The sequence below is a fragment of the Barbatula barbatula genome, assembly GCF_947034865.1.
Source record: "Barbatula barbatula genome assembly, chromosome: 12".
Lineage (NCBI taxonomy): Eukaryota > Metazoa > Chordata > Actinopteri > Cypriniformes > Nemacheilidae > Barbatula > Barbatula barbatula.
Genome location: NC_136775.1, coordinates 15468637 through 15493392, shown reverse-complemented (window position 1 = coordinate 15493392; position 24756 = coordinate 15468637). Strand labels below are relative to the sequence as shown.

At 39.4% G+C, this 24756-nt stretch overlaps 4 protein-coding genes across 7 annotated transcripts; 2 read left to right on the top strand and 2 right to left on the bottom strand.

The window, feature by feature from the left end:
- Positions 1-388: 388 nt before the first annotated feature.
- On the top strand, positions 389-11551 carry grhl2a (grainyhead-like transcription factor 2a). Of its 3 annotated transcripts, none has more exons than XM_079468747.1 (16): positions 389-641; positions 1860-2046; positions 2152-2210; positions 2304-2643; positions 2772-2830; positions 4781-4937; positions 5049-5160; positions 6156-6250; positions 8660-8818; positions 8940-9027; positions 9277-9413; positions 9677-9714; positions 10017-10099; positions 10458-10543; positions 10660-10724; positions 10867-11551. In XM_079468747.1, the coding sequence occupies exons 1-16, from the start codon at positions 625-627 to the stop codon at positions 10979-10981; spliced, it is 1797 nt and encodes a 598-aa protein (XP_079324873.1). In that variant the 5' UTR covers positions 389-624; the 3' UTR covers positions 10982-11551. The 3 variants fall into 3 exon arrangements, with proteins under 3 accessions (XP_079324873.1, XP_079324874.1, XP_079324875.1); XM_079468748.1 differs by having other exon boundaries at positions 625-834; XM_079468749.1 differs by lacking the exon at positions 389-641 and adding an exon at positions 1521-1611.
- Positions 11552-12149: 598 nt separating this feature from the next.
- tapbpl (TAP binding protein like) lies at positions 12150-16343 on the top strand. 2 transcript variants are annotated; one of them, XM_079468677.1, is made up of 9 exons: positions 12150-12362; positions 12559-12771; positions 12849-13127; positions 14902-15102; positions 15206-15373; positions 15474-15577; positions 15644-15872; positions 15961-16034; positions 16110-16343. In XM_079468677.1, exons 1-9 carry the CDS (start codon positions 12323-12325, stop codon positions 16122-16124), a joined length of 1323 nt encoding a protein of 440 aa, XP_079324803.1. In that variant the 5' UTR covers positions 12150-12322; the 3' UTR covers positions 16125-16343. The 2 variants fall into 2 exon arrangements, with proteins under 2 accessions (XP_079324803.1, XP_079324804.1); XM_079468678.1 differs by having other exon boundaries at positions 16106-16343.
- A 2-nt stretch (positions 16344-16345) lies between these two features.
- On the bottom strand, positions 16346-20673 carry vamp1b (vesicle associated membrane protein 1b). The gene is made up of 5 exons (XM_079470273.1): positions 20289-20673; positions 19364-19472; positions 18951-19109; positions 18611-18662; positions 16346-17747 (listed from the first exon to the last, which is right to left on the bottom strand). Coding segments are annotated over exons 1-5 (339 nt in total). The 5' UTR covers positions 20291-20673; the 3' UTR covers positions 16346-17730.
- A 197-nt stretch (positions 20674-20870) lies between these two features.
- Positions 20871-24285, bottom strand: psmd4b (proteasome 26S subunit ubiquitin receptor, non-ATPase 4b). The gene is made up of 10 exons (XM_079470088.1): positions 24183-24285; positions 23607-23747; positions 23403-23517; positions 23146-23232; positions 22881-22949; positions 22561-22776; positions 22365-22473; positions 22146-22259; positions 21990-22054; positions 20871-21859 (listed from the first exon to the last, which is right to left on the bottom strand). Exons 1-10 carry the CDS (start codon positions 24206-24208, stop codon positions 21686-21688), a joined length of 1116 nt encoding a protein of 371 aa, XP_079326214.1. The 5' UTR covers positions 24209-24285; the 3' UTR covers positions 20871-21685.
- Positions 24286-24756: the final 471 nt, after the last annotated feature.

Below are 24756 nucleotides of genomic sequence, written 5' to 3'. Positions count from 1 at the left end.
TGCCCAGCCAGTAAAACGTAATCTTTGAAACTCAATGGAAACCATTGAAGTGCTATTTTATTATTCCTCTGCAATGTAGCATGAACAAGAGACTCAATTGAAAACGCTTTTTTCAGCCAGCTGCTATTGTGTACAATATACTGTATAACTAAGAAAAAATAATATAATCCTTTACATTTCTATCATTAAATGTTCATTCAAAGCTTATTATTTCAAAAATATTCACAGACACAGCGCGCGACAAACGTGCGTTTCTTTGTATCAGGTGCGCGAGCGTGCAGGTAGAGTAACGCCTCTATCTGCTCTCCAGCCAATCAGCGCAGTCGGATCAAAGCGGCCGCGCTGCGATTGGCCGCCTCGTCCCCTCCTTCAGGTAATGAGAGCGCACCTTTACGCGTTCACAATAACAGTCGCGCTAAAACAGTTCACCTGCCAGAATGAACACAACCTTCCGCCTCGCCTGAATGTTTGGCGGCTGTCTTTGTGCCGAGCAGACGGAGGATGCTGTAATGAGAGTCGGATGCCAGAAGTCGTTTGACCTGTAGTCCGAGTTTTCCTCCAACTGCTCTTTACATCCTCACCGACCTGAAAGTCCAGTTTCTCAGCGAGAGGCCAGCGCTGCACATGGCTCAGGAGGAGAAGTAAGTGATAACGACAACACTAACGCCGTTTTGTCGAAGTTTAATATCGAAGTTCGTCATGCGACAGGAGCCTCTTAAACTGTTGCGTTTCGCGATTTGACGTCATCTGACCGGATTGTTTTGGTTGGTTACGTACGTAGATATGTTTCATTGAGCTGTGTGCCCTTACGAAAATCACCATGGATTTAATACAGTAAGTTCAGCTATACGATTTGTAGTACAGCTATGGAGCTGTACCCGTTTGTAAATAATAAAACCATGGCGATTTTTATGAAACTTATGAAACATTATGAAACTTACTTTTGGAGCTTTTGTTCGATGGCTTCTTTTTGAGAATTACAGCTTCATGCACCCCTTGGGTATATCAACCATGGTTATACTACAGTAACCGTATTTTTGTACCACAGATACTTTGAGTTTTCTCTACTGGAACGCGTTTGTAGCAAAATGAATGAAAATAGTCATCCATCCTCCAAAAGGAGCATTGTTGCTACGTCTACACTATGTAAAAATAAAATAAAATAATAATAATTTACAACATTATCTAATGGGGCAGGTGTTCAAATAAAACCCACGTTCCAGTGTTTACCTGCATCGAGGTACCCCAGCACTCACGCCCTTCAATTCCTTACAAAAATGAACAATGGTTTTACTTCAGTAACCATATAGTTGAACCGTGCTATTTGTAGAATAACTATAGAAATACACATCGTGTGTGTGTGTGTGTGTGTGTGTGTGCGCGCGCAGTATGCACAAGTGAGTATAACGGTGGGCCAGGGCAGGTGGCTTATAATAGCTAACATCCTTGTCCAGCCCCTCCCATGCAGCCCTTCCTCGCTGTAGTATCCATATCCAGCAGGATATAGTCCATTGTCCCACAGAAAAAGCGATTGTGTGGAAAATGTAAAAGGATAGTGCTGGGAATTTCAGGTGTACGCTGCGACTCTTTGTAAACTTTATGAACCCTGAGGTATGATCGAGCTGACGGCTGTTGTTTATATTTGTGATGTCTTCTTGCTCATACTTCAAGTTGCTTGATTAATTTCTCTGGTTATAACATTTTTCCATAAGAAATCTAATCTTGCGATTTTATTTATTACTAATAATTGCTAAAACAGCTCTTGTAGATATATATATATATAACTGGCTCATTGTATGCACCTTTGGGATCTCCATATAGTAGCCCAGCTTTTAAATATCTCTTACCACCTCTCACAGTAAGCGTCTGGTGGTGGTGGTCCCAAACGAGATGTCCATTCCATCACGCCGTTCCTTCACCAGTGAAGATGAAGCCTGGAAGTCTTACCTGGAGAACCCGCTGACTGCTGCCACCAAAGCCATGATGAGCATCAATGGAGATGAAGACAGCGTGGCCGCCCTGGGACTCCTTTATGAATATTATAAGGTCAGATGTTATCTATAAACGCACCAATCATAGACTTTTCATAGAAATTAAAGTGTCTTTTGGAACACTTTCGTCTTAAGGAATGTAATTTATCCCGTCCTTTAGGTTCCTAAGGAGAAGAGGATCCTACCAGTCTCCAAACTCCCAGACGATCATGATAAGAGGTCTGTTTAACATATTCTGAGAATTGTATTTTGGCTTGAACTCGGATAAACGGTAATAATAAACAAATAGATTTCTGCCTTTTTATTTAATAGGAATGTTCACGATAGCCTCGAATCCCCTGACTATCGTGTTCAAGTCCTGAAGTCAGTTCCTGTCAACCTGTCTCTGAACACTGATGCTCACGCCGCAGAAAGTAAACAGGATCTGTTCGGTGCAGCGGGTGAGCCGGGTGTCGTTGCCACTGTGAAGGCTGAGGTTTATGCTCAAGCATTCGCCACCCATCACCAACTGCAGAACCTTCAGTATCCACGCATGTCATACCACCAGCCTTTGCAGGAGGTTGCGAGTGTCAGCCATGACGGCTACTTGAAGGAAGAACAATGCAGCACTCCAGACAGCACCTTTGAAGACTCATACCCTGAAGAAACTATGGTGAGCTTTCAAAATGTCTTTATGACAAAAAATATTTTCTGGAATTATAACTTGAGGACAGTGTGAAGATGTAATGACGTTTTCTTCTTTACTCAATGACTCACACTTTCATGTACTGTGTTTTTCAGAAATACAGGGTGCCCACCACACTAGGTGCCCAAGATTTCACCCAGGAGCATCCAGGGATGTAAGTACAACACTCCAAATAATGTACTTTCAACAATTAAAAGGTTGTGGGTTCAATTTCTGTTAGATAGTTTGAATTTAAACGTCTGCTAAATGCATATAAATTACAGTGCCCTCCACTATTATTGGCACCCTTGGCAAATATGAGCAAAGTAGGCTGTGAAGAAATCTGCATTGTTTCTCCTTTTGATCTTTTATTCAAATCATCTACAATATTCCAACATTTCATTAAAGTAAAACAATGTGTGAAGTGGGGGGAATTCAACATTGTGAAATTTGTTTTTCTCTTTTACACCCTGGTCACAATTATTGGCACTCCTAGAAATTCTTATGAGTAAAATATCTATATAAGTATATTTCCATTCATATTTAGATTTTCTTAGCACACCGAGGTGACTAGAAACATGATGTTGTCCAGTCATGACTTCTTGTTTCGCATGAGAATAATATTAAATAACACAAACCCCTTAACCAGTCATCACAATGGGTAAAACCAAAGAATAGAGTTCAGCAAAAGATTGTTGAGCTACACAAAATAGAAAGTAGATTTAAAAGAAAATGGTTGAAACAATAAAAATTCCCATTTCCAACATCAGGACATTAATTAAGACGTTTTAATGGACTGGAGATGTTGCAAATCTGCCTGAAAGAGAATATGTGTCTATATTGTCTTCATGGACAGCAAAGAGAATATTTTGAGTGGACAAAGACTTTTCAAAGATCACAGATGGAGAATTGCAGAAATCAGTTGAAGTTCGTGTCAGAAAAAATAAAGGAAAACTTGTGGCGATGGAAGTGCAGTTGTTTGGGAGACTGTTCAAAAATCAAATCTTCACAAGATAGGTTTGGTGCACACAGGGATAAAAAAGTGTCCCATGTCCACAGTTAAATATACCACCAGATCTGATTGTGGACCTACTTTTATACCAGAGGTTCCGGACATCTCATTCAGATACATGGCATCATGTTTTATATCAAATACCAACAGGTATAAAAATCAAAACCTAACTTGCTCTGCTAGAAATATTATAATGGGTCGTGGTTAGATCTTCCATCAAAATAAACATCAAAATCAACAAAAAATGTGTCACTGAACGCAAAATCAAGATCCTGCCATAGCTATCCCAGTCCCCTGATCTTAACACTATAGGAAATGAGAGGGATCACCAACATTTGAAGGCTCTGGAGAAATTGTTTATGGAGGAATGGAATTCTCAAACCTCATCAGAAATGTTGGAATTTTGTAGATTTTTTAAATCAATTAAAAAACACTGAAGATTTATTTTTAAAGCCGCATTTGCTAATATTTACCAAAGGTGACTATAATAGTGGAGGGCACTGTATATAATTATGTAAAATTAATCTGATCCAGTCAAACTGGAAGAAGGTTTTTAACCAAACAGTTCTTGGCCACCATTTACTACTATAGTAGGAAAATTGCTTTATACATTTCTTTGTTCTGTTGAACACATAAGAAGATATTTTGAAGAATGTAGTAAAGCAAACAGTTCTGGGGCACTTTTGACTACCATTGTCAACAGTAGACACAGAATTAGTATTTTTGGGTGAACTGTCCCTTTAAATAGCTTTGACCTGAAAAACACTAATTCAGTCAACTACTCACCTGTTGACAGTAACCTTACTAAAATATGAATCTGAGTAAGATTAGCTTTCCAGTCTGAGAAGAAACAAATAAAGGCATTTCTGCAGAGAATATATCGGCAATGCAAATGCATGTACAGTCAAATATAAAAGTTTGCTAATATAATTTTTTTCATTTAAAAAACATCACTGCCTGTATAAAAATGTTGATTTAATGTTTATCTGTTTTGCAATCAAAATGGATGACTGTTGATACTGTACTATTTGCATTGTCATGACAGAGAGACAAAGCGTGCTTTTTAAATTTCGGTTTCCAGTTGCAAAGTAACAGCATTTCCTCCTTTTCCAGAGACCTGTTTCAATACACGATAGAAGCTAGTCGCTCGGCTCGTGAGAAGGCCGGCGAGGGGCCGATGATCTATCTGAACAAGGGCCAGTTCTACGGCATCACTCTCAGCGAGACCGGAGCCAATAAAGGCCTTCGTCATCCCATCAGTAAAGTGCGGGTGAGTTCTGCTGTTGCCGTGGCAACCACTCGGAGCTGTGTGTGCTGTAAATATGTTGATATTAAGGAACAGTATCAAGCACATCATCGTAACCCCTTCTCGTTTTCTCAGAGTGTGGTGATGGTGGTGTTCGGACAGGAGAAATGTCGAGATGAACAGTTGAAGCACTGGAACTATTGGCACACCCGGCAGCACACGGCCAAGCAGAGAGTCCTTGACATAGGTACGATTCTAGTTAATCTTTGTTAATCTGTGCTCGTGTGCTAAATACGCTTTTCTCTCGCCCAAAACATTTTTACGGGGCTTTATCGTCTGTCTGGATACCTCGTTGGTTTTATTTAAGGTTTATCCCAGGAGAGAGGTCTGCAACTTTAGCATGACGCTCCGGGCAAATGACTCCATCATAACTCTCTGTCAGGAACAATGGGGGTCAGGTTAAAGAAGGGGGGGTTGACACCTGGAGACCACCGAGATGGTCTTCTCCATGGCAGCTGGCAGGCAGGCTGAGATGGTCCTGGCATGACTTTGGAGGATAGAAACCTGATCTGCAGATCCTGATGTTGTCCTGATTTGAATAACAGTATCCAGGGATTTTTCATATTGCCTGAGGCTGCAGATCAGGATTTGAATAGAACCGTTTACTGTTGGGGGGCGGGGGTCTTGGGAAAGGGTCTTGCTCTTTTGTGAACGGAAGGCTTGAGTAACATCCGCCATACATAAAAAAGGTGTTGTATTAACACAACAGGCGGGCACCATGTCATAGACACATCGGGAAATAAAATGCCTGCGTGCGTCTGAGATGTATACACATCTCGCTGTCTGTTTAAATGACCCGGAGCAATCAAATGATTTGCCTTCAGCTTTTCATATAATGTTTCCACATTGGCACCACTTTATTTGATCATACATTTTTCCAGAGAGGATCGTAATGCAGGCCGTTATACTTAAAGGCATAGTTCACACTCCTGCACCCCCCCCCCCTCCCCAAAGAAATTCCATCATTTTCATTCACTATCATCACTGCAGAACAGAAAAGAAGACATTTTGAAGAATGTTAGTGACTGTTGTAATGACCCCATTGACTTGTATGGTTGTATGAACACAAAACAAAAAATACAAGCTTTTTGGTTTCACAGAAGAAAGAGTCACATACATGTTCTGACTACATGTGTGTAAATAAATGATGACATAATTTTTATTCTCCACTTTCCCATCCAGCCGACTATAAAGAGAGCTTTAACACCATCACTAACATTGAAGAAATCGCTTACAACGCTGTTTCCTTCACCTGGGATGTCAATGAAGAAGCAAAGGTAAGACCTAGTCTTTACATTTTCGTTATTAAAAATCCAATTTCTGCTGGTTTTTGGAATACCGACCATCTTAGTGACTGCCCTGGATGTTGTGTACAAGACAGCCGTGAGATTTTGTTATAAAAGGGGATAGACCCAGGATTATAAATCTTCCCTGCAGCATCCTATTCTCTGTCAGGATTGCCCTCTTAGTTCCAGTGCTTAACAAGCTTTCTTTAAGTGCACACTTAAGGGAGGAGATCCACCCAGTGCTCATGGTCAATATTTGTCTTTTAAATTTGTGCCCTCAAAGACTTTAAAACGACACGTCAGACGACTTCAAAAGCTTATAGTCAGTGGAAAACTCCAAAGCAGGCCTTAAAGTGATAGTTCAACCAAAAATGATTTACTAAACCTCATGTCGTTTCAAACCTGTATGACTTTCTTCTGCAGAACACAAAAAATATATTTTTAATTGAACACCGCCGGCATTCATTCACTTCTGTTTTATGGACACAAAACCTGTGAATGGGTGCCGTCGCTGTTCGGTTAGCAACATTCTTCCAAATATCTTTTGTGTTCAACAGAAGAAAGTCTCACAGATTTGAAATGACAAGGGGGGAGTAAATAATGACAGATCTTTGAATGAACTATCACTTCGAAAGGAATAGTTTAACAAAAAATGAAAATTCTCTCACAATGACACTCATGCCTATGCATATCTATATGACTTTTACCCTCCTGCAGAACCAAGTATATAATTTTGCTGCTTCCTTGTCGAAAACATGCATATGACACTAGTCACAAGAGCTGAGAATTGACATTTCGATGTGCCATCATTCTCAAATTTAGCGCCGGGGTCTTTCCTTTTTTATAGATAAGCTCTAAATATGAGCTTCTGTGAAAAGTTTGATGTCGAAGATTTATTTCACTATGATTCAATCTTTGAAATCACATTAATCATCAAGTCATCTTAATTATATTTTCACGGAAACTCACAAATGTGTTTTTGAGCATCGTATTGGAAAATATCACAACGTAATTTTAATATTACATTTACATTTATGCATTTGGCAGACACTTTTATTCAAAGCGACGTTTATTGCATTGTACTATACATTTGTTTCTGACTATGTGCAAACCCCTGGGATGGAACCCATGACATTGACTATCAACACTCGTATATTAGTCACAGGAAAGCTAATGTACGATGATTTATTTGTGTCCAACTGAAGGAAGGAGTTTATTGTCAATGAAATACTTTCTAGAAAGATCCAGAAAGTATAAAGTTTTGATCGTGTGGTGGATAATATAGTGACACGTAACACTTTCAGCCCTGATTGCTTTTAATTCATTGAATGGTCAGGTGCGCACACGCACCCACATGTACGTGCGTACGGACAGAGCTCACGGTAGAAAGATTTGTTTTGAACGAGCATGTCATTGCTAACTGATTCCTGTCAAAAAAGATCCACGTGATCCTGAGAAAGCAAGCGGTTCTCATAACATTTCACAACAATCTCCTGTATGAAACAACAGCTACAGGCACAGACATGAAGGCAGGGGAGACCGTCAGTGGGAAACTATTTTCACCTCGGGCTGAAAGATTTGCACCTTTCATCTTTCAACAGTCGCTTTTCCAGTGTCTCTTGATATATTGCCATAAGACAGGTATCAGTTAGGAATAATTCAGATTTGCTTACTATTTGATTAAACCACAGGGGGGTAGATACTTAAATAGAGGTTATGTGGTTTTGTGGAGAGGGCTGGGTGTTTCCTACTGAAAGGTCAGAAATAATGTGTGAAAGCATAAGTGCTACATAAAACAATACTACGTATTTCTTGGAACTCCAAAACATTTAAGTTTTCCAATCTTTCCGTCATCCAGTCCCATAACTCCCTTCCAAAATTCATGCCGGGATGCTCAGAATAACAGGACAATGTTTTGATATCCTCACGGTGTTTACACTTTTGTTTTGGTAAAATAAAGCCAATTGTAATATTAGTTCTTTTTTGGTTAAAGTCTGTATAACAAGTTTCATAGTAGGAAGTATTTTAACATGGAAAGACACACCTCAACATTTTTGTAAAAACATGGGGAGGATGACATGTACCTTACTAAGTATTTAATAATGGTCCTAAAAGGCATTTACTGAGAAGTATCGTTCCTGCTATTTGCTTTGGAGGTAGTAGTAGTTACATGGAGTTCAGTTTTTTGTTTTATTTTCTTCATATTTTGAGTTTTCGTAGTGATGTGTCCATCTGGTTCACCTGCGGCTATTAACAAGCAGTTATTGTGAACTTGAGCGGCTTAGTAAAAAAATTGCTCCTGGTCCTCCTGTCATAATAAGACATGTCAGTCTGACCATAGCTGACCGTCTTCTAAGAAATGCATGTTTTGACAGGCAAGATGTGTGTGTGTTTTTACAGGTTTTTATAACGACAAACTGTCTGAGCACAGATTTCTCCTCGCAGAAGGGAGTAAAAGGACTTCCGCTTATGATCCAGATAGACACGTACAGTTATAACAACCGAAGTAACAGACCCATCCATAGAGCCTGCTCCCAAATCAAGGTCTTTTGTGACAAGGTTTGTGCTGTTTTAATGTGCTTGTGTTATCCAAGTTGATATGTTAACAGATCTGCATTATTTAAAAGTTCTACAAAAAGCGCTTCCTCTGATGTATTATACTCATTTCTGTTTTTTACAGGGAGCTGAGAGAAAAATACGTGATGAGGAGAAAAAGCAGCTCCGGAAGAAGGTCAAAGGTCAGGCTGTTGGTGGACACGGTCATGATGGTGAGCACTTGTCAATCTTAGAACCCGATCATTCGGCTCAATAATGCCAAAGTGATCATGAAAAAGATACATAAGAATGCAACGAATTGCTAGATTGCCATTATTTATCATAAGCTCGCTTTACTGGTTTTCAATCATACGTGTTGGACGGGCATGACGACGTTGACCTCGTTCTGCCTTATTGTCAGATAAAAATATGTTGAATGTCCGCTTATTTTTGAGTCATTTGATGTTCTTCCACCCTGTTAGGTAAGAGAGGAAGTTTCACAGCATTACCTCAGAAGAAATCAGATATTACACTATTCAAAACCATGTCGGACCTAGAGTCTCAGCCGGTCCTTTTCATCCCTGACGTTCATTTGACCAACCTCCAGAGAGCCGGTCAGGTGAGAACACATGCAAAGATACTCAAGAACTGAACTGTCGGACATTGGTGTGTAATGCTCATATTTTATTTAGGTGTGGCACCTTAGTAATGGTCAAAATACTTTGTCAATGTCATTTTGAGGTTTTTGATGCTTGTGCACATACTGCAAGAGCAGCTGGGACGGCACAACATACCCCATGGCCAGCATCCAGCAGAAAGACAACTATGTAAACGTGTGGTATTTAGCCCTAAAATTCTTTTTCTCTCTCTGTTTTCGTGCAGGTGTTCAGTTTTGGCGTTGAAGAAAAGGAGAGTGACGGGTTAGTGTGACTGCGAATTGCCTTAAAGGACTAATGTGTCATTTTTAGAAGGATCTATTGGCAGAAATGAAATGAAATATTCATAACTATGTCTTCATTACGCAAGGTCTTTATACACCTTTGAAGCGTTATCTCACCACTAGATGCTGCTAAATTTGATACACTGGACCTTTAAATTACTTTGATTCATTCGATCAGTTTGCTGAGGTTTCTCTAGTGTTTTCAGTATTTATTTTCATTGTGTTCAGTATACAGTAACTCAAGGCACAAATCAAATACATTTTCGGCATGTTTCTCATTAGGGTGGGAATGAAAAGAACATTTAGATCTTCAGAGGCTGATATTTGTTCTCCACCTGCCAAATACAGCAGAGAAGAGAAGAGAGGTATGTACATAGTTATATTTGTTCATGTACATTCATTGCACTTCAGCAAAAGGGTACTATAGGCTGTGTTTTGCTCTCAGCTGTCTCTATATTCACAATATATCATGACCAGATTATGTTATAACTAATATCTGCATGTGATCGTTAAGGCGCAAATTTAACCATTTTTAAATATGATTTTTAAGATCATAAATGCCATCCTTCCATCAACTAACAGAACAATGCTATCCCAGAAAGATTGTGTAAAGTCATTGTACAATTTGTCTTATCCAATCAGAACTCGGATTACGTTAATAAAACCGACAGTTCTCATTCCCTCTCTTTATTGTGCTTATTATGATGCATGATGTTTCTGCAGTCCTGCTGTACGTGAGGAGGGAAACCGATGAGGTTTTTGATGCACTAATGCTAAAGTCTCCAACACTGAAGAGTTTGCTTGAGGCAGTAAGTATACTGTGAAATAAGCAGATTTTTAGAGAATCTTGTCAAAAGAGCTTCCAATGAAACTGCTGTTTGAATGTACGGTCTAATAAAGGTAACAACAATCGTCTTTTGTTAAGATATCAGGGAAATATTCTGTTCCTGTGGAGAAGATGACTAAAATCTACAAGAAAAGCACGAAGGGGTGAGCAGATTTTTTTTCTGTCTAACATATTCTCTTAAAAGTAATTGTATTACTATTATTATTTAAATAAGTCGTTAAGAAAGAGAAATAGAATTGTCAAAAAATCTTTAATAATACTTTCCCTTCCGTGTTTTTCTCTTAGTATCCTGGTCAACATGGACGACAACATTATTAAGCACTATTGCAACGAGGACACCTTCATCTTGGCCATTGAAAGCCAGGCTGACTGTTTCCGGGTCACTCTCACCGAAATATAAATGTGCTATGATTCTGGAATGAAATGGGACCCCAAAGCAGCACATCACTCATTCTGCACAGCAGCGCTCCGTTTGAATAAATTGCCATTTGCGGAGGAAAATGTCTTTGGAATTCATTTGCTAGGGATATGCACTTCAATGGAGACGCTGGTAGAGTTTAACGTGAACTTGACAATGAACTACACACAAAACACATTTCACTCTCATCATATTCCAGTCAACTATCATTTATAGGCTTTTGGTTATATCGTGTCTCCCCCTTGTGGCGTACACGATGAACAATTCTTTATAATACCAAACATTTACCCATTAGGAGATCATTACCCTTAATAACATCAAAAACTGGCCCAAATGTCGCCTGCCGTAAACAAGCATGTTTATGGCACATGCCAAGCAGTCTTTACCTAATGTGTTATGTGGAATGCATGTATAGTTTACATACAGCCGTGATTGTGATGTATGTCGTTGTTTTGATGTCTTTTTTAAAAACATACTTTGTATATATTTGTATGCCGTTATTTTATCTGTTGAATAAACTCGCAAGTATATTCACTCATTTGCATTCAAATTAATTCCTTGATTTGTATTATTGTTGAGTGACTCATTCCATTTTAATGTGTGCAGACACACACGTACACTTCAAACGTTTATTTGCTTCAGTTTGTAACCCCGGAGTGATTTTCCTATTTCATGTGTTACTTGTATCCTCTTTGTTTCTGTTCAAGTGTTGTCAGTGTTCTTACCATAAACAATATGAAGCTTAGTTTAGTTTAAAAAGGCCCCAAAATGTGTACTATGGTGAAGATTCAGTGAAAAGGGTCGACCACTTTATTTTGTGTCCTGATGCAGAGGCTCATTCTCCAATAGGCCTTAATGTATCTGATTATTTCATATTCAATAAGAAACAGAATTTCAAAACGGAAAATTGACCAAAAATAATCTGAATAACTTTATTTTCTCTTGTTGCAAAAAGCATACAATTTTAGTCTATTTGATTCCCTGTTGTGACAATTCAATTGTTCCCTTTTGTGTGGGCTTCTTGGGTTGATCTCCATTATGGAATCGACGTTTCAGCTTTAATATGAATGTTTTTAAGGCACACCAGAACAAACAAAAGTGAAAAGCTAGAGTAAAACACTTTTATTTTGCTACCGCCAATGAGGAGGATGTTTTAAACAAAAGTGAAAGCGCTTAATCTTGTATTGAACTGTTCAGGTCGCGGGTTATAACGTAACTTAGATGATTTAGAGAGGACTTTAAGTCGACTTTGTTCGCACAACTAATGTTAACCGAAAAGTAAGCGACATCAAGTACATTTATTTGTTCAGGAAGTGTTCGGTGATGTTAGCGACCCTTGTTTGCATCCTTCCGTTGGTTTACGGTGAGTTTAAAATCATTAACTATAAGTGCGTTAAAATAGCATGTGTATAATAGCACAAGTACTGTTTTCATTTAACAAGCAATCTTTTGCAACTGTTATTTGTGAATTCTCATTTTGCTTTCGGTTTTTCTTTCGCATTGAGTGGAGATGTGGCGCCCCCTGCTGTTGAAGTGAATGTATTGTTCTGTCGTCACAGGGCTGCAGGGTGCTGATGTGGTTCTGTCCTGCTCTCTGATCGAGGAGGGTGGAGGGATGGGGGACATGATGGGCGGCGCGACGTTCAAGCGCACCCCGTCCACTCTCGTCTTCAGGGATCTTGTTGAGAACGCAGGCCTGTCACCGGAGCTGGTGACCCCATTTAACCCGCCCGAGACACCCAATGCAGATGATCTCATCTTTGAGCTGTTGTGTGAGTGCTTTACAGTGTATTTGCACATTCATGCGTAGCGTGCATACTTTGACATCTCTACTGATTCTCACCCCCAGTGCCATCTATTCAGATCCCGGATGCGGATTCTCTTCTTCACGCTGACTGTAATGAAGGGAATACAGTGTGTGAGATCAGCCGCTATGTTCCTCGTGGTGCTGATCCAGAATCCCTATCTGCTCATTTCATTGGCTCAGTTCAGCTAGAAGGGGCGGGCCTAAGCCTCACTCTGGTGCTACAGACCTCTCCCAGTGAGACAGCTGAATCTGACGGCCCTCCTCTGATGCAGAGTAAACTCAATCTGCCTCTCAGCCAATCAGGAACATTGCTGACGGACGGTAAATGTGTATACAATATTCTGTTTTATATTTGCCATATTATAGTATTAGAGTAAATTGGAGTATTATAGTATTTTAATTATGTACGTATTTATATATAGTATACACTCACCTAAAGGATTGTTAGGAACACCTGTTCAATTTCTCATTAATGCAGTTATCTAATCAACCAATCACATGGCAGTTGCTTCAATGCATTCAGGGGTGTGGTCCTGGTCAAGACAATCTCCTGAACTCCAAACTGAATGTCAGAACGAGAAAGAAAGATGATTTAAGCAATTTTGAGCGTTGCATGGTTGTTGGTGTCGGACGGGCCGGTCTAAGTATTTCACAATCTGCTCAGTTACTGGGATTTTCACGCACAACCATTTCTAGGGTTTACAAAGAATGGTGTGAAAAGGGAAAAACATCCAGTATGGGGGCAGTCCTGTGGGTGAAAATGCCTTGTTGGTGCTAGAGGTCAGAGGAGAATGGGCCGACTGATTCAAGCTGATAGAAGAGCAACTTTGACTGAAATATCCACACGTTACAAGCGAGGTATGCAGCAAAGCATTTGTGAAGCCACAACACGCACAACCTTGAGGCAGATGGGCTACAACAGCAGAAGACCCCACCTGATACCACTCATCTCCACTACAAATAGGAAAAAGAGGCTACAATTTGCACGAGTTCACCAAAATTGGACAGTTGAAGACTGGAAAAATGTTGCCTGGTCTGATGAGTCTCGATTTCTGTTGAGACATTCAGATGGTAGAGTCAGAATTTGGTGTAAACAGAATGAGAACATGGATCCATCATGCCTTCTTACCACTGTGCAGGCTGCTGGTGGTGGTGTAATGGTGTGGGGGATGTTTTCCTGGCACACTTTAGGCCCCTTAGTGCCAATTGGGCATCGTTTAAATGCCACGGCCTACCTGAGCATTGTTTCTTACCATGTCCATCCCTTTATGACCACCGTGTACCCATCCTCTGATGGCTACTTCCAGCAGGATAATGCACCATGTCACAAAGCTTGAATCATTTCAAATTGGTTTCTTGAACAGGACAATGAGTTCACTGTACTAAAATGGCCCCCACCGTCACCAGATCTTAACCCAATAGAGCATCTTTGGGATGTGGTGGAACGGGGGCTTCGTGCCCTGGATGTGCATCCCACAAATCTCCATCAACTGCAAGATGATATCCTATCAATATGGACAACATTTCCAAAGAATGCTTTCAGCACCTTGTTGAATCAATACCACGTAGAATTAAGGCAGTTCTGAAGGTGAAAGGGGGTCAAACACAGTATTAGTGTGGTGTTCCTAATAATCCTTTAGGTGAGTGTATATACGTATAGATAGATTTCTATAGGGCAAAACATTTTTACCTACATGTAATAGTAACAAAAGTTAATGTGTTATCATGAAAATATAGAATACATTGTATTAGAATTTAACAATACCATGCACCAATGCCAACAGCTGAGCGAAATCTGCCGATACTGATATCAGTTCTACAGATTAAATGATTATTTCTTTACTTTCTAAATGTTATTCATTTATATAGTGACTATTAATATTGATCATCGGGGGGAAAGTTGCTTTTATCGTCCTATACAGATTATTGGACAAAATACTGGTGCATATTTAACTGTTCTATTTACTGTGTTAGTATGGCCAAATTAAACATTTTTATTGGATATTATTATAAGGCAATAAATCTGTAATGTTTTTCTCTCTTTCACTTTCTTTCCCTTCCTTTGCCTGCCCAATCTCTCAAATTCTCTACCCAGTTGTATTTGTGGTGTTCTCGCGGGTCCCGTCCGTCGTAGCTCCTATTGGAGGTGATGTGCTGTTAGACTGTGGCTTTAGACAGAAGGACTCGGTACCCGGGCAGGATGTGGCACTTGAGTGGCGTCTACAGCACAGAGGGAAGGGACGCAAAATCCTTGACATGAAAGCGAGAGAGATGGAGGCGGAAGTGGGATCCGATGGTAAATGAGTTTCACATAACTACCGGGAACGGTTCAACGGTTGTGTAAAACAGAGATTTCAGAAATAGATGTCTGAGTGTTAAATGTCGCGGTGCTCTTGTAGTGCTAGTGGAGCGAGAAGGTACGAGTGCAGAAGCGGATCTGTTGGTGAGAGCAGGTAATGCATCTCTGACTCTTAAGAGGTTAAAGGTCAGTGATGAAGGCACGTACATCTGCACTGTCGGCTCTGGAGAGTTTCAGACACAACAGGTCGTCCAAGTGCACATTACACGTGAGTCTTTCATAGACCCATAACAGGGAGGTCAATAAGTCTTAGCATAGCTCACATAGAAATGCGTATTTACATCTTTCTCCATTGATCTCATACTCAGAGCCCCCTCGTGTCACACTCTCTGAAGAGAAACTGACATTTCAAGACAAGACGCCGAAGAAACTCAGCTGTGAATGCCATCGATATTACCCTCTGGATGTGCAGGTCAGCCATAATCGCAAACCTGTTGTTTTGATTTGCTGTTATCCTGACTGACCTGCGCTCTTGTAGGTGGAGTGGTTATCCCAGCGACCCTCTGATGAAGAGCCCGGTTCTTTCTCTAAAGAATCCTCCCTCTCTAGTCATCGGCAGCACAGTGACGGGACATATTCACTCTCATCTTACCTCACTCTGCGGCCGAATGAACACCCTCCCGACACGGTCGTCACATGCAGGGTCTCTCACACCGCCCTAGACACACCCACTGAAGTCGCCCTGACTGTGGGGACCCCAGAACCAGGTGAGAGACTCTTTTCGGATCACATTTAATATGCATTATGACTTTTGATGAAACACATGATGGTTTTGCTTGGTTTTGAATCCGACAGAAACAGTGTTTTGGACAATCGTTTTAATGCTGCTGATTTCAATGGTGTTTTTGTATCAAGCCTTCAAAATGCAGGTGAGTTTAGTTTCTTTAATAATCTGAAATGTGACATCTGCTTTGTATTAAACATGTTTTTATGTTTTAAGACAGCTAGGCCAGTCATAAAAGAAGCTTGAAGCGTGTCTCTCATCTGTCCAGAAATTCTGTCTTCGAAATGTTGTACAATGTTAATTGTATTCAGTGTGTACATTTGTTTAATGAAAGTTTATCATCAAAAAAGGTTGTTACATAATTTATTAATAGTAATTCCTCTTATTTTGTTCTGTATATTATGTTTTATTGGTGACAAATGTTCTTGCTATAATAAAAGAAGACGGACAATATATGTATGTTGATGGTTTTATTAGCATTATAGGATTATGGAGGATATAAGCATGCGGTTTATGCTTTTTAAAATCCAATGTTTGTGTCAGAGGGGAAAGAATTACCTCTCTGTCATGGCTTTATTATTCACTCACACACACACAAAGATATAATTTGTCATTATCTTTATCTATTGTCAAAATGTGTCTCACACTACCTAAATGTCTCATTTGAGCTTACAAGAGAGAAATACACATGTACTGTCAAAATATGAACCCATATTAAAAAACGGAAGTGGAATGTGAGAACCAACATTAGTAAGGAATGTGAAATCCAATAGTTATCTATTGCATGGCAGTACAGACTATTATTCTCACCCTGCATTGATGTTGCATTTCTTTGACGATTTGGGTACATTTCTGTACATCATGGCAGGCTCACAGTATTTATTTGCTTGTGCCCAGACAAACTTTTCCACAAAAGAGGAAATTGAGGTTTGTTCTGTAAATTAGGCAGTCATAGTAATAGAACTATATTTATAAATCATACATAAATGAATACACCCCATATAAAACAGACAGGAGGAATAATCTGCCATGCAAGTTAAAAACCAGCAGTTAACCTTTAATTGTAATGTTCTTCCTGCAATATAATAGAAATTGCTGTATTATTCTCTTTTTACTATTTATTTTTATTAACTAATAACGTTCTCCTTTAGAAAAAATAAAAACTGCATCATGTAAATTCATTTTGTGCTATGCAGTTTTTTCTTGAAAAAGTACCTGTATTCTGTATTATCTGTATTATCAGTACACATACTCTACGAGTTCTGAATAAAATAGATGGATGGATAGCTCATGGTACAGGCTAATGTCAATAGCGGTAATGGTAAGAGTGGAGCCGGAACAGATTATGTATGTATCAATTTACAAATGCTCTCTTAAAAATTTCCAAACAGAAAGGTTTGGCATCACAGGGAGAGAATGGATGTTATCCATGCCATCCATTCTTTTGTAATCTATTTGACAGCCCCCTCTCTCTCTCTCCTACATGCAAAAGCCCCCTTGAGTCCTGCTATTCTCTGTCAATCACATGACTGCTCATCACAAGTATAACAAAAATGTTCCTCCCATTCTCTCCCACTTGTGTAGCCTGATGTTTCTCTTGTCTTATCCCTCCCTCATATATGTATGAAGTGCAGTAAATTCTGAGAACGAGAGAGAGAGAGAGAGAGAGAGAGACTGAAACAAATTGAATGTGAAATGTACAGGTGAAAGCAGAGCTCATATCTACTACAGTCACCAAATTGTGAGAAAAAACGGAGATCTGGAAGAGATGGATCGGGAAAAGGGGTGGAGCTTGTTGTTTCTCATTCATACATTTTCTCATTCTCATCATGTGGATCAGCTCAGGAGAAGAAATACACTAGACAGAAGAAAGTAAAGGGGGAAATTTTAGTTTGGGGTATTGACTAACAGTGATTTCATAAGTGTCATAACAGTAGATCAATGGGTGAAAATGTGTCACATGATAAGAGTGACACATAGCAGTGCATGTATCTCATACTGCACTGCTACGCACAACTGCCATTAATGAATAATTCACAATGACAAGAGTAATGAATAATTGAGCTTGTGTGGAGTTGGTCCATTCCTTTACTTGTAAACACACAAAACCTTTAAAAAGTCACATCACCAGCACTGATGCGTCTAATATAAAACTCAAGAAATGAACCCTGGACACCACATGTCCTTTCGCAGAATGCTATCTACTCTATGGCGTATGGAGTACATCCATATTTACATATGGGCTGTCGCAACATCAGACTTTCACTACGCAAAAAGGCCAGAAGATTTCACAATAGTGATATTATTATAATATATATTGAAATTAAGAAACATAAATAATAGTTTTACTCAAATGAATCTTTAATTGTTGTTTATTTTGTGATTTTGTTTCGTTTTAACATCACACTATATGAGTGTACAGAGGAACAGAGAGAGCTTATAACCATTGCGTCTGTTAAGGCAAAATGTTTAATGGCGTACTTAATAACTAAATTATGATGCTAATATGATAGAGTGTCATCCAGATTATTGTATTATGATAATATGAAGAAACACAGTTATTAATGTCATGGTTATGTTTTATACTGGTATATTGTGACACCCCAATTCAAAAATAAGTACTTGTACATTTCAATCTACAGATCTTGAAACCATCCAGCAACATGTATAACAGTGTAATGTAATGTATAGATAGTGCTGTTAAAATTGGTCAAAACTCACAGAAAATGATTCCAATGAAAAGGACTCCAATGACACCCATTATGATCATCATCTGAGAAAGAGAAATAAAAAATGTATATCATAATGTCCTCACTCAAACACTTCAGCAAGAGATTTTGCACTTTAAGACATCAAACTAAGCACTTCATGAATGTTGTTTCTTTGCCCTCTGCGTTATTAACACTACATGGTGCTCATCATTTCATCATTTGACGTGTATTCCTCCCTCAATCTCATGCTTGTCTGGAGAGATACTGTACTCTTCATAAATGGCAATGAATTATTAATTGTGTAATATATTGTGTTGGGCCTCTCATCTTCTGCTTTCAGGAAGTCTTACCTTGCAGTTTTTCCACCAGTATTTGTTCTTTAGTTTGGCAGCACAGCTTTCGAACTGAGAAGCTCCGGCCTGCAGAGCATCTGCCCTGTCGTCCAGTTCTGACAGCTTCTGGTCTCTCTCCAGAACTTTATCCACATTTACACGCATGATGTCCACCACCTACAGAGCAAAATCGCATGTGAGCAGAAGGAACATTTTGATTGATAAGCATTAGCCTGTTTCGGTGTTTAACTATAGGGATAGGTCCAAACTCTCTTAGGACCAGAATATGAGTAAACCATTAAAAAAGGCCGTATGACGTCTGGTGCATACAGACGGAAAGTTTTGCACTCCAGAGCAGAATCTGTTCCACTCGTCTGTATGATCTAATGAATATATTGTGTTTTTCTCCAAAGCTACGCAAACGCTCTCACCTCATCCACTTGTGCTTGTGTCTGTTGTAGTCGGCGGTTGCTGGTGGTGTTTGGAGGACCTGCTGGTGCCCCCTCTCCTCCGGCTGGATTAGCATTATCTGGAGCAGACCTGAACATCCAAACACATTCATGACATCATTATCATTTATTAAGACATTATTGTGTCCTTGGATTTGGACTGGACACTGAGGCGTCTTAAATGAGCCAGTTCTGCTTTGATGTTCTAGTTCTGTCAAACACAGGCTGTAACTTCCTGAAACAGCGGAGATATTCCACTATAGATGCCCTCAAAATAACCTATTTTATTTCAATTAAATCATGACACATTTCTATCCAGCAGACACAGAACTTCTCCCTATTGTAAGCATTCGGTTTGGCTCTTTTGGGGGATAACAAAAAGGTTAAAAGGAAGGTTCTGGGAACCAAAAATTGTCTTAATAAGTGGTCGACCTACTTTTTACTAGATAATACAGATATTTGGAGGGCACATGCCCATACAGAATAGTATAATCAAATGTAATCAAATATTTGCTGAATTTAAAAGGAAATATGACAAACATATTATACTAATACTACATATCATTTATATAAAATAAAAATGTTTATTATTCTTTGACTGTCTTATCAATAATATAAAACAAACACTTCTATATAAATAGGCCAAGCAGAGAACATGCCTATTATCTCAAAATGTAAACCGATTTTGCTTATTAGTCAATAAATCATTATTAACTATGGTTAAGAGACCTTGTAAGGTTTTTCAATAACCCATAATGATTTTAAACACAAACACATTTAAGACACAATGCTTTCAATTGAACTTGAAAACTGCAAGTTGTTGTGTTGCAAGCGTAAATAAACCATACTTCACATTTTGATAGCAGAATTACACCGAATGTTAGAATTTAAACTGCACAATACTTACATTTTCTGTGCGGCTGTTTCGGGATGCTTCGCTCAATAGGAGTCAATAGACAAAAAAATATGATTTAAAGAATCAAAGGAGAGATGGAAGGTTGACGAGAAGAAGCCGATGGTGCTGGTGCTGGTGCTGATGCAGGATCTCCGCGCGCGTGCCGCATAGAAGCGCGTACTGGACTGTGAGCGTCGCGTGATGGGATGCTCGAGCGATTATATGTTCAGTTCTGAGCAATGTGCTCCAAACTCCAATTGGAGATTTCTGTAAGACAAATTTCTTTTATAATGTAGTTCGCGACAGTTTTAGTTTTTTCGGTCGCGTTGTGAATCTGAGTGTTGAAGGTTAGTGCAGTAAACAGACACGTGCGCTCTATCACTGCAATAATGCGTCTGTGCTCTAGCTGAACTGATGTTTTAACACCCCCATCCTCTCTCATTCACTCTGCAGTACACAGGGTGCGACTCAAGCCCTGACATATCCTACATTCTACATCAAGTGTTTGGATAAGATTCTGGATTTAAAAATATTGACGGCTATCCTTCCAAATTATGCATTAATAACAATTTGCTTATGTAAAGAACTATATATGGGTAGTTGACAAATAAATTACGTGACAGCAAAGATTGAAAAATAAAACTAAAAATGGAAATAAATTGTATGCTATTCTATTATAATCATATTAAAAATCGTGTTATTAATAGTTGTTTTTCTAAATAAAAGCATAGGACACAAACATTATATTTTTCCCACATGTGATCCGAGGACAGCTCCTGATATCCTGATATCTACAGTGTTGAGCTGTGATTCACTTTAGGTTAGGCAATTTAATTCAGATTTATAATCTGAGAAATGAGACATGGTACAGAAAGTGTCTCTCTGCTTTGACAACTGGAATTACACTTAAACACTTCACCCAAAAACGAATCTTTAAAAAACACCACATGCTTCCAATTCCTTAACCCTTACAAAGCCCTTTATTACAAAAGGAACTTAACAGTTATACAAAATTGACCGAGAAACATTTACAGAGTCATTCAAAGTCCAGAAAAAAATATTTTGGGTGACAAAGCAATCTACCAAGCAAACAAACAACACTGAAGTAAACACTACTACTTGAAGTAGTGTTGTTTGGCATTTTTCTCATCCGTTAAAATGTTACTGATCAGATGTTAATGTGATAAGGATGTTAAAGAAAGAAATACAATATTGTCATTCATCATCAGAGGCATGCTTTCCTGGATGTTTATCCACAAGAGTCAGGTGTTAGTCTGTTCTGTTTCAGCTGTATCCTCTTTTATTCGAGAAAAATCATATAATGTACTTGTAAATCCTATTTATGTATTTTCCAACCCTTCACCCCCATTATTTGCTCTTCATTATCAGTCCAGTTGCATCTTGTTCTTCTATTTCTTCTCGTCATCTTTCTTTCCCTCAGGTGGTTTGGTTCTGCTCTGGGTTGCCAGAGAGCCCATCGCGTTACGGATGGCCTCATTGTTAGGGTCGACTCCTGGAAGGTTCTCCAGCACGCTCTGCAAAAACTCTGGATCCTGCATCACGTCATAATCCTCCTCATCCTCCTACAAAACACACAGAGAAAGAGACACTTTAACATTCCATTGTCAAAAACTCTTCTCTGAACATACGAAGAAGAAGATGGAGTTGAAAGAAAAGAATCAACTGTGTGGCCACCAATGACATACAACGCACCTTGGTAGCCTCACTCTCTGCTGCCGCACCTGCATCCACATCCATGACCTCTGAAGATCCAAACTCTGCACACAACGAGGCGAAATGTTTTTGTAATTATGGGAAATAAATTAAAACGGCGGAAACATTTTTGAAAACATAAAAAAAGAGACTGACCTCCTCCTTGCATGGACATTTGTAGAGCATAAGCAATCTGCTCATCTTCTGTCATGCGGCTAAAATCAGGAAGGGCAGGAGCCGTGGACATCTTCAGCAGGGCATTTTCAGATTCTAACACGGCACAAAAGAGATGAGTTTGTTGACAATTCTCACCCTGACTCTCTTGCTATCAATCTGTCTTTGGTCATTAATCGTCTACAGCTGACTATCTCTCACCATCTGCAGTAGGCGATGTGACTCCACCCTCCACAGCAGAGGCCACGGACACCCTGCGTGCCTCCTCTTCCTGCCGCTGTCTCTGCTCCTCCATCGAGACACGCAGAGCCTGTGAAAGAGACGTTCAGAAAACATGTCTCTGTTAGGCATAACAATGAAGGGATTGTTCATCTTATAAAAGCTGTGTGCCACTCACCAGAGCAAGCTCGGGGTCTGCACTGGGGTCCACTCCAAACTCAAAGTCGCTGGGACCCAGGCCCAAAATGGTGCCGCCCTCGCCAGCCATGATGGGAGAGGACATTAGAGCATCTGCCAGGCTCGGCCCAGGGGGCACCGTTACAAGGTGAGAACCGACGCCTTCCTTTCCATTTAGGGTGTTTACAAACAGAGTCAGCTTATCTGTGTTCACCTCCTGTACAGTGAGTGACAGCGCACAAAACTCAATATCGCAAAGACATTTTAAAAAGGTTTTTGGGGAAAATATCGAAACTATATTCCTTTTAGCATGACACTTACCTCTTCCCCAAAGTTAATGATGTCAACATGTACTTTCTCTTTCTTCAGACGCTTTGCCATCTTCACCAACTGAGACAGGACAGATTGGAGGCACAATTTTGTTTATGAATACAGATTTCAGGCCCAGATTTTAGCAAGTGCATCGTTTTGATTATTTGTTATGTTTTGGCGTTGCATAAATTAATCGAGTCAATTGTTACCGGCAACTTTTAGAGTGACTATTTTACAGGCCACAAACATAAAAAAAAATGAAAAAATCAATTACATCTTTCTCCTGGTCCTCCACAGGGCTTCCAACAAAGGCGATGATCCTCATCTTATGGTTCTTCCCTTGTCTGTGTTTTAATGCCAGCTATGAGGGGGAAACCCAGTAGCAATAAACAGTCTGTGATATTTTCAGGAATACTTTAACAGTTTGTCCAGCCCATTACAGCACACATGGTTTTGGGTTTAGGTCTTATTGTTATGCAGGCTTAGGATTTTTTGAGCATTATCATTTCTTGTGTGTTTGTGTGCTCTCACATGTGCTACGCGGATGCCTGTACAGAAGCTGATAACTCCTAGAGGCTGAATGGCATGAAGCTTGGAAAGAATCCTCCCAGTGTCGGGGGTCAGTGTGGTCAGGACCTCACAGTTACTAAAACACACAAACGCAATGGTTTCGCGAACATCATGCAAACAGAACACGTTACTGTAGGTAAATAAATCAAATAATGTTCAGCCTACTTGGCCATAGTGATGAGTCCCACGTTGTTTTCTGGGTTACTGCGAGTTTTTGAATGACAGATGATGTTGACAGCATCTTGTTGAGCCTGAAGTCTGGTGGGCAAGAAGTCTCCATTGCGCATGTATTCACTGTTGTCCACGCTAAAAATAAAACGAAACACTCAAATAACAAATGACGACTAAAAGTCCTTTTCTGCAATTCTCAGGTTTTCAGAATGTAAGCAATCGCTAAATCACGGATGTGGTAAAGCAATCCAGACTAAAACAGTTATTACAATGTGTTTATGTATCGTTTAGTTTGGCGAGACATTTGTTCATACGAAATCGGAGTTTGTAAAAGATAAAGTACACCAAATGCCAAACACGGACTTTGTAATGAACAGATATAAACTGAAAAACTGGATACTTGCTGCATCATGACTAAGGAAAATATCACAAGTCACCTTATGTGTTCATTACAACGTATGTCTCGATTTAAAACACTATATTTGACCGCATGTTTGTGTAATGCTGTAAACATAACACGCTCATCGAACCCCTAAAGATATTTCTAAAATATTAAGTAGTTTAACTTACCAAACCATAGTACTTTCAAGCACCATCTTGAATATTTTCTGTCGCTCTAGGCGACGTCATCACGTAAGTGAGGATCATCAGTTAATGTAACGCGGAGCGATAGGGATGATGGGAAACGTAGTTTATTTTTTTAACGCGTTCAATTATCTAGCCAACTTACAATAGAGGTCTTAATTTGAACAACAGTTGGAAACACTTTCGATTTTGGAGGAAAAATCCCACAGACGTTTTTGGAAAATATGTTTTATTCTTTTCTAAATCAGAAAGACAATGTGAAAAACACTTCAACCACATGACGGAAAGATGGCATGAGGAACAGGCTGCAAACAACACGCATGAAAAAGGCATTTCCGTGACTTGCTTATATACATATTTTATACACGTTTTATACAGGCCCGTAAAAATACAGTCATCAAAGCACGGCTGCCAGTTGTTTCTGACACCTCCAGACATTCACATGTAGAAAAAGAGAGAAGATTTGTAATGACTATGAATCTTTACTATGAACACACCCTAAAGACATAACAAACACCGAAAATATTTATATTGTCAAGAACCTCCCCACCTCTCCTCT